At 36.0% G+C, this 10232-nt stretch overlaps 1 protein-coding gene across 3 annotated transcripts in view; it reads right to left on the reverse strand.

Annotated features, from left to right (window-relative positions):
- LOC149167975 (uncharacterized) overlaps positions 1-9263 on the reverse strand; it is a 159849-nt gene extending 150586 nt beyond the window's left edge. Inside the window, exons 1-3 of one of the 3 annotated variants that reach the window (XM_089433277.1) lie at positions 9112-9263; positions 8555-8738; positions 7549-7630 (exon numbers count right to left, since the gene is read on the reverse strand). In XM_089433277.1, the coding sequence (XP_089289403.1) occupies positions 7549-7630; positions 8555-8728 (256 nt within the window). In that variant the 5' untranslated portion in view covers positions 8729-8738; positions 9112-9263. Of the gene's footprint in view, positions 1-7548; positions 7631-8554; positions 8739-8924 lie in introns of all 3 variants that reach the window. The other 2 variants (XM_089433275.1, XM_089433276.1) reach the window with 2 other exon arrangements.
- Positions 9264-10232: the final 969 nt, after the last annotated feature.

The raw sequence follows: 10232 nt of genomic DNA on the forward strand, positions 1-10232 counted from the left end.
TTATACCAATAAAGAAGGGAAAACAACTGTGAGATAGTTTAATAAGAGATATGTTGACACATATACAAAAGCTCCTATTAATGTCGTAGCTATTCAGTTGTGCCCTTATTAGTATATCAAAATTATTTTGATCCCGAGTTCAACATCCACTTAAGAGGCAAGAAACCAACCATTCTTGCACAGAATAAATCTAAGCCTATAGAAATGAAACAAAACTTAATGTCCACGGATAGTTCTTCAATTCCTAAGTTTAAAAGACATAAGGAGGTTAATGATGAATAGGAAGAGCCTAGCACTAGAAGTGTGAGCTCAGTTGTCCAGAAATTTGAAAAAATGGAAGGAACATTGAAAATATGTTGTAATAAAATTATAAAATGCCTAAAATGGATAATAATCAATCTACATCTTATCACCCTAAACATGGTTACCCCAAAATATCTAATGATAAAGCGAAGTCTATACATAATACTCTAGCACTTCCAGCTGTTAACTCTGATCCTTGGTGTACTTCAAATTTTGCTCCTCGTGATCCCAAAACTTGTGTATTTTATATTAACTTTTGTTGCCAAATAAGTAGGAAACAAGTACTCAGGAGATGAAGAGCAACACGTGCAAGTTTGTTGTCAGGAAACAAATGATTATGAGGAGGTTTCTGATGATGAAGGGGATTTGCCTGAAATAGGGATGATTCTGAAGCACCCTAGACTTTTGATCCTATGGAGGAAATTGTTGCGATCATGTTTCTACTATGCTTTCTTCCACTCCTTTATTCGTTGAGCATAATGGAATGAAGAGATGTACTTGCAAGTATTATTGAGGATTATGAAAAGATATGCTTCTTTCTTAATGGAGTATGTCCGATTTAGAAGTAGAAGACTTTCATGGAATCTATGAGCCTAAAAGATTATCAATGTATTGTAGATTCCACTTAGATCAAGAGAAAGAAGACATGTACCCAGTTAAACTTAAGGACTTACATTGAGAGGAGTCGCTGTTTTTTTCTATGATGTTGTTGACTCAAGTAAAACCCTGTGAAGAGTTTCAAGAAAACCTGAAATCAAGTGATTTTGTACCTATTGATCATAAAGGTAATGAGTGTAACAACATGAGATCTTTTTCCCATTTATGTGGATGAGTTAGTTCAAAATGAACACACTGTTGAAATATTAATGCAGCTGGAGTAACATATTTTGCTTCAATCAGCAGACGATCTTTCTCATTCTGGGAATGATCTTATACCTATCCCATCTTGGCCTAACTGCACATCTTGGCTTCCACGAGATCTTGGAGAATTATTGCTGTGTCCAGACCTGTTAAGGACTTTGTTCATCCTACAAAACTTGGTAATAAAGACATCATAAGCATTTTTGTTGGAAACTGTCCCATGTGTCCTGTTTAAGAATTTCTATCATACTTAGACCCTTATTTGCTTTCAATTACATTTTTTGTAGAATTTAAAATGGGAATTGAATACTATCATTCATCGTATTCACTTCCTTCATGCATATTTCTACTACATAAGGGCACTGGTTAATTTGTTCAAGCAATTAAATTATTCACAAAATTGCAAAAACTACGTAATCACCTCGATTTTCATGCATTCAAGGCAGTCTAGACATATTTAGTTAACTTTTAGATCATGTTCTGTTAAATTACAGGAAGATTAGGTTGTCGTTTCTTTGTTTTCTATAGAAAGAGAAAAACTATACTTATTTCTCAATTTGCGAGCAATAGATAGGCATAAAATACCTAAAATACGAAAATTGAAAACAAAACAAAACAAAAAACAGCCTTTACAGCTTCTTGTATCTGTTGTTTTTCTGCACTTTGATTGATCTATTTTCTTACTTTGTAAAAGTGAAGTTTTCACAAAGTGTTTGGCCTTCGAGGGCCTAGTTGGAAAACAATATGTTCATCACATTTGAGACTTGGATCAAACAGTTGAGGCCAATATGTTAACAAGAAGCTCACTGATTTATATACATTATCACCTATACAACGCAGCAGAATGATGTGACCAAGAGAAAGAACAGAAGCTTCAAGGACATGGCTAACTGCTTGATTTAGTCTAGGAATCTACCCTACAAGTTTTGGGTTGAAGACAATAGCTGTGCCAACTAAGTTTTGGTTTTCAAGGCCCTAGCTGAAAAAACAATCTTGTCGTCACATTTAGAGACTTAGATCAAACAATGGAGGCAAAGATGTTAACCAAAAAAAAATTGACTTTTGTTTATGAAACAATCCAAATGCTATACAGCAGAACAATATGGCCAAGAGATAAAAATCACAGCTTCAAGGAAAAGGCTAATTGAAAGCTTCAGTTCAAGTATCTAGCCCCCAAGTTTTAGGTTAAATCCATTAACAATGCCAACTACATACTAAACCACACTCCGACTAAGGTTGTGCAGACCGTAAGATCGAAAGAAGCATGGAGTAAAGACAAGCCAGATATTATCAGCTTTCGAGTGTTCAGTTGTGATGCTTTGGCTCACATCACATATGAGAATCACAAAGCTTTACAACCAAAGAGTCAAAATTGTATTTTTAACAATTATTCAAAGAATGTAAAAGGAAATTGTCTTTATGTACCTAACCTACAAAGGTGATACCTAGTAAACATGTTTCTTTAATGATCATTGCCTGGTGCAATAGCCTAGTTCAACATATGTGCCATCTTTAGCTAGTGAGTCAACTTCCCCTTTTACTTCTTTGTCAACTTCTTCTTGTACTGTTGAAAATGTAGCGAGTAAAGGCCTTTTGGCTTGTGCCTTAGCCAGTGAAGACCTTAATTTGTCTCTCTCAGTATGAGTGCAAGCTCATGAGTAAGACTTCAGTTAGGATGAGTTTATTTCCAGTTTACTAAAATAATCATCAAGATGGCATGCGTAGAGTCGGAGCTTCAATTAAGTGAACTCTTCATCAGTTTCACTACAAAACAAGGTGGCAGTTACAAGTTCAGTTAGAGCGAGTTAGTCTTCAGTCTTGATTGAAGGGAGAACGAGTTAATACTCCAAGTGTTGATTGGAGAGAGAATCAATTGGACTCTCAGTTAACTTGTCAATTAGAACTCAAGTTCTAAATTAAGCTAAGCCCCTTGCATGCTCGATTTGGGTCTATACGAAGGCACAAGAAATCATAAGTTTTGTACACAAGGTTTGTGAGACAGTTCACGAGTTTGTGAGATCATCCTTGATTGTGGAGAGCGTAGAGAGCTTGTGTCCTAAGAAATAGGAGATCACAAGTGCACAAGGATTTAGGAGATTGATTGTGTGCAGAATTGTGGAAGCTTGAGTCCTAAGAAATAGGAGCCACAAGTGCACTAAGAAATAGGAGACTTGTTGACTTTTACTTCTTTGTCAACTTCTTCTTGTACTATTGAAAATGTAGCGAGTAAAGGTCTTTTGGCTTGTGCCTTAGCCAGTGAAGACCTTAATTTGTCTCTCTTAGTATGAATGCGAGCTCATGAGTAAGACTTCAGTTAGGATGAGTTTATTTCCAGTTTACTACAATAATCATCAAGATGGCATGCTTAAAGTTGGAGCTTCAGTTCAGTGAACTCTTCATAGGTTTCACTACAAAACAAAGTGGCAGTTACAAGTTCAGTTAGAGCGAGTTCGTCTTCAGTCTTGATTGAAGGGAGAACGAGTTAATACTCCAAGTGTTGATTGGAGAGAGAATCAATTGGACTCTCAGTTAACTCGTCAATTAGAACTCAAGTTCTAAATTGAGCTAAGCCCCTTGCATGCTCGATTTGGGTCTATAAAGAAGAGAACAAAGGCACAAGAAATCAAAAGTTTTGTACACAAGGTTTGTGAGACAGTTCACGAGTTTTTGAGATCATCCTTGATTGTGGAGAGCGCAGAGAGCTTGTGTCCTAAGAAATAGGAGATCACAAGTGCACAAGGATTTAGGAGATTGATTGTGTGCAGATTTGTGGAAGCTTGAGTCCTAAGGAATAGGAGCCACAAGTGCGCTCAGAAATAGGGACTTGTGCGCTAGGAAATAGGAGCTCCTTGTGCACAAGGAAATAGGAGCTCCAGTGTGCAAGGAAGGAGGATCAAGATCAAGCAAGAGGCAGGGCAAGTCAAGGAGGCAGCAAGGGTACAGTTGCGTGCTACAGGGCCATGATCAAGCAGTGATCAAGGCAAGCCGAGATCAATTGTATCAGCAAAGATTAGTGAGAAGAAGCAAAATGCTTTCTCAGAGACAGATTGCTTTGTAATAGATCCAATTACTCAAGAACAATCAATAAAATACCACAACAAAGATAGCAGGTTTTCCCTTTTGGGTTTCATGGCTAACAAGCGTGTCAATTTGTGTGATTGTGTTTTTATCTCTGGTGTTTATTTTGCTGATTAAAAGTTGTTAAGAAACTCTGTATTTTGATGAAAGTAAATTTGATTTCAGTATTTAGTTGCCTTGTTTCCAGTTATTCATCTAAATAGTTGCAAGGTTTCATCGAAATTTAACATTATGTACCTCTCACAACAAAGGTGATACCCAGTAAACATGTTTCTTTAGTGATCATTGCCTAGTGTAAGAGCCTAGTTCAACATATGTACCATCTTTAGCTTGTGAGTCAACTTCCCCTTTTAGTTCTTTGTCAACTTCTTTTTCTTGTACTTTCTCAAGATAATGTATTTGTTATGGATGATAGCTTTTTTAATGAATCCAATAAGTAAGCTCCCACTACTCTTCCTCCTCCTAGAGCTCAACCACTTACTAGATGGGTTCAAGAAACAAAAGAAGTCATTGGTTTATTACCGCATGATCATGTTGTTCCACACCAAACTCAATCAGGGCTCTAACGTGCCTCTTCACTTCACACATCTCCAGACTTAATGACTCAAAATCCAAAAACATTTCGTGAAGCATAAAAATTACCAAAATTGGATGAGACAATGAAAGAAGAGTGTTACTCATTGTTCACCAATAATACCTAAGATTTAGACCCTCTCCCTTAAGGAGCAAGACTATGAAATGTAAGTTGGTTTATAGAACTTAGTGTACAATGAATGATAGTGTGGACATGTATAAGACCCAAGTAAAAGCCAAGGATCTCTCTCAAGTTGAAGGCCTCAATTATTCTAAAACGGTTGCCCCAATTGCCATGATGGATTCCATTCACCTTGTCTTGCCACTTGCAACCTTACAAAAAATGGAGGTCCATCAAAGGTCTTTTAGATGCATATTAAGTCCACCTTCTTGTAGTGAAGATCTACAAAAAGAGACTCATCTACAACAATCCCCTAGGTTTATTGAGAGTAAAGCAAATCTTCAATGTTTATTGAAGAAAAATCTCTATGGACTCAAGCAAGTTTCATGCACTTGATATGAGAAGATAGACCTATTTTTGCTAGACTCAAGATTTTCGACACGCCATTCTAACCCTAATGTTCACACTTAACAAGTGTGTTGAGCTTTTGATTCTTCTTTTGCATGTTGATGATCTCATTCTCCTTGGCAATGATCCTCATTTGATCAAAAGTTAAGTCTAGTCTTACAAACTAAATTGAAATGACAAACTTAGGACCTTTACCTTATTTTCTTAGCTAACAAATTTTGCAAACAAAGGAATTTCCTTCTCTCAACATGTATATGTCGTAGATATGCTTTGCAAATTTCACATCGACAATAATAAATCAACCCTGACACCTTTCCAAAGTATAGTTATGTTGTGTGCCCTGTGTTCCACACCTCACATGGATGTTAATTTGCATCGTCAGTCAATGGGCAATTTGTTGTACTAAACTCATGCTCATCTACACATTTCTTTTGTTGTTCATCAACTCTCTTTCTTTATTCAAGGTCTGCATAAGAGTCAAAGTAAGTTAGCACAGCAAATAGTGTCATCGATACAAACTCCTAGGTTAAGATACCAAACACATCCCCCTCATCCCCATGTCACGTATTTCTTGTGTCAGACACGACACGTGCACAACACATGCCTAACATAAATCAAACTCGTGTCGAACACGAGCCCTAATTCTGTCCAAATTTTTTTATACATGTCAAGCAAAAACCAATTTTTGCCCTCATTATCATGCATCTATGTCAAAGCTCTCGGAGGTTTGGGAGTGCAGCTAAGGTCAATTATGAAATTTTAGAAGGGATTCAAAGTGTTGGTAAGTAAGTTTGCCCACTATTTTTTAAGATATTTCATACAATAGTCTGCTTTTCCAACAACGTTCCATTTTTCTTACAATAGTCTGTTTTTTCTTCATATCACATCAATCATGGCTCAATGAAGGGCAGCTAGAAAAGATCAAAGGAAGGGGAGGAATGCCCCCACAGGTGTTGTCCCCTCATCCCCTCCCTTCATTTTCGTGAGGAGACTGTGATTAGAGAGAAGGGAGCTAAGAAGCCCTACGCTTGGTGAGAAAATCATGGGGCAACATGCTCTCTTCTACAGCAATTAGCCAAGAGGGCCCTCTCTCAAGTTACTTCATCCTCTTATTGCGAGATGAATTGAAGCACATATTGGAACCTATAAAGTTTGAAGAAGAGCAAGCTTGCGCAGTCTAGGAAAGAGACAATGGTGTATGTTCACACCAACCTTCATCTTATTTACAAGTAGAGGGAGGAGTGGTTAAGGGGAAAGAAAAAGATGCAGGATGTGTTTCCTGATGATATGGATTTGGACAACTATGCTGAGTTAGCATTGGCCAACTTGGATATAACAGAATATATTCATTTTAATTCAAAAACTATTAACCACCAAGAGGGATATAAATAATTGAGATAGAAATATCTTGGTGCTTAATAGCTGAGGACTGAAAATGAATTTATACTGGCATATTGATAGGATGGTTGGGTATTTGCAATTAGTTAATGGTGATTGTGAGCAGCCAATTTTATGAGTTCATATATAATATATAGAAATGATTTGTGTGTCATATGGGTCTAGCCTAGGTGGTTATGTGGAGAGTTTTAGCCCCCCTCACCTACATTCAATTTCCACAAGCAACATGTTCAGCTCTTAATCAGTATATTGTTTTAATGGCCTTGAGCTCAGTGTTAGCAAAGCCTCAAGCTTCTGCAGGATCCTATTTACCCTGGGTACCATCCTCAAATTGAGGCGAAGTGTCCAACAGGTTTCCCCTCATATGTGTATTTCACTAGAAGACAAACAAAAAAATGTATTGCCTGGTATCATTCAGCTCATTGTTGATATTGTGGGTAATGATACTGTGGGTTGATGGCCAAGAATGGTGCCAAATAGAATTACTTCAATTTCTTTTTTTCCATTAATTGATTTATTTAGCCCACATTAAATTTATTATTACTATATTTTTAGTTTTGTACAACATATTATATTGAACCAACATATGCTGATGTCATCATTATGGAGGGGATATCTGATGGACATTGCAATCTCTTCAAACATGGGTTGTAGAATGCCCTCACTTCTCTAAGCTATTTGATGCCCAGTTTCAGTAAAAATTTCTTAAGGCTAGTTATAATACACATTTGACACCTTAGCAAATACATAGTTGAAAAAAGTAAGCATTTAACTCAAATCTTCAAGATCCTAGTCCAGTAAAATACCTGCAGGTTCAACTTGAAGTTCCAGATCTTCTAAATTTATTACTGTGAACCGCCCCCTCCGATTAGACATTGATCTCCTTCCCTGGACAACAGAAAAGGAAATAGGAGAAGCAACATAAAGTAACACACAGGAAGTGGGGACGTGAAGTCAAAATTGTACATTTGATGAACCATGAAACTCATGATATAATTATCCACCATAGAAAACTATCATGTCAGGGAAGTTTTCTATTGAGACTAAATCATTGCACTTGCCAATGTACACCAACACACTGGTTTCGCATAAATTCCAGGAGATAGTAGCTATGACTCACCACATCATAAACCTTTGTACGTGTCACAAAATCCCAATTAAAACGATATTTGAACAACAGCTTGAAAACATGCATTTGTACCGTTTTACAAATAGAAGGGTATTAATACAGACCTAAATCCCAACATAGGGATATGCCACTGTAGTATAATAGCATGCAACATCAAGAAGATAACAACCACAAGCAAAAAATGGCACAAAGAGTATGGCACTGAAACCACTAAGGATATTAGTTTAGAAGTGAGGCAAAATGTTATCACATCAACCAGTGAACTTGCAGCAGCTCCAGCTTCTGGATTGGCGAAACATTTAATATGTGCAAATACCATGTAAACAATTTCCGTATCATAATTGCTAAACATTTAGAACTATTCACAACACACGCAATTAGAAACACCCAAGACGGAATCGCACAACTGTTAATAATTTCCCCTTGGAACAACTTATCAGGTTATTCTAACTGAGTAGAATTTTTTGTTGTGCACCCCATCCAAAACCCCAGAAAGGGATTTAAAAACTGCATTCATCATAACATTAATTTGGGTACTGTACCCAATACAATACGCCCTGCACCCAAAGCAGGGTCCTTTAAAGGAAGTTAAAATGATAAACATAAACATATTATAGGAAACATGTTGATGGAGTTTTTCAACAGGGTAAAATAACAATTAAGAAGAATAGGGTGGCATATACCTGAGAGAAAGAACTTGAACTTGCCGATAAAATCTCAACGTCGTCATTGCTGCTGTCGTCATCGTCGAGCGCTATAAACGCCTTCGATGCGCGATCCCTCCGTCTGCATTCCAGTTGCTTTGCTCTCACCTCCAAATCCTCTCTGTCGTCGCAATCAGAGGCTGCCCCGTTCATTTTACCCCAACTGCATGCATCATCCATAACAAACTCAAATTATTTTTTAAACGAACCGACCTGAATTTTCATCCAAACTGCGCCAGAATTTCGACACCCGGAACAAGGTTCGATACTAACAAAGTAACGTAAGCGCAGGAAGAAACAAAATCAAAAGGAGCATAGCAAAAAAGCACAAATATAAACAAAATTTAACCTGAAACGACTGAACGAAAAAAAAAAAATCAGCAGGCTGAATTGCTAATAAATTTATTTGTATTGAAAGAGAAGTCAATTGAAGAATTGCAATTGTTCAGAGACGAAGGGTTTGGGGGAGGAAGAGACCGAGACGGCCAAAATCCTTCGCCGGGAGTCTTACGATTAAAACCACTCCCTGCTCTTACATTTATGATTTGCTTTGTTGTGAACAACAAGAAGACAAAATTAAAATCTTGCTTTCTCCCGCCTGTGTTTTAATGACCGATAACTCCGAACCATCCAAATCCCCTAAAGCATTCAAGAGGTACCTTATTCATTAATTTATTATTTATTTTTTATTGTCAAATAAAAGTAAATTCTGAATTCCCTTTGAAGCCCACGAACGTAAACGCTTATAATACATCGAAAGAGAGCTGCCGGTCAATGGAGAACGGTGATAATGAAGCATGCTATACAATGAACTTCAACTTCGTAAAGATGTGTTTTGCCATATTTTGACTCGGAATTTTTCTTGGATTGCTTTTGACTTTATCAAAAGCTATAAATAAATAGATATGGAAAATGTAATAATTTCTTTTTGTCTTATTGTGGTGCTCATTTCCTCACCATAAAGGTGGTTTTGCATTAATTTGTAAAACGCTATTTACAAAATACAAATACATATAGTTTGGAGGGGTTGTGACACCTAGTTTTGGAGGGTATTTTGATCGAACATTGCTGCGGGGTTTCTACAAGTAATATGGGCAATTACCATCGTCAAGCATATATGTATGACATATGTTGAGGGCTTTTGGTATCTATTTTGATTAGACATTGCTATTTTCAAATAATATGAGAAATATGTTGAATATGTTTGTTACCAAAATATAAATTGGTGAATTATAGATTGTTTAAGTTAGTTTAACAGTTTAGTTTTGCATTTATTATATACGGATTTTTATTATATTTTTAAGGATGTTGATTAATTTATGTAAATAAATAAATAAATTATGTAGAATCAAATATTTTGACTATCAATAATATAATAAAAAAGAATGGGATTATTGATAAATTTATAATATAGTATTGAATAACTTTAATTTATTGGTTAAAATTCATCAATTTTAATATATCAAACTAAATATTTTGGTAATTAATAATATAATAAAAAGAATGAGATCATTAATGAATTTATAATTTAGTATTGAATAATCTATGGTATGTGTCTAGAGTATGTGATAAAATTATTTAATTATTTGAATGATAAATCAATTATTATAATTTTAAATTTTAGTATTACATTATATTGAACTTTGACAATATTTAA

The sequence above is a fragment of the Pinus tabuliformis genome, chromosome 5_1 (genome assembly GCF_031772625.1).
Source record: "Pinus tabuliformis cultivar Carrire ecotype Pingquan chromosome 5_1, CPIR1, whole genome shotgun sequence".
Classification (NCBI taxonomy): domain Eukaryota; kingdom Viridiplantae; phylum Streptophyta; class Pinopsida; order Pinales; family Pinaceae; genus Pinus; species Pinus tabuliformis.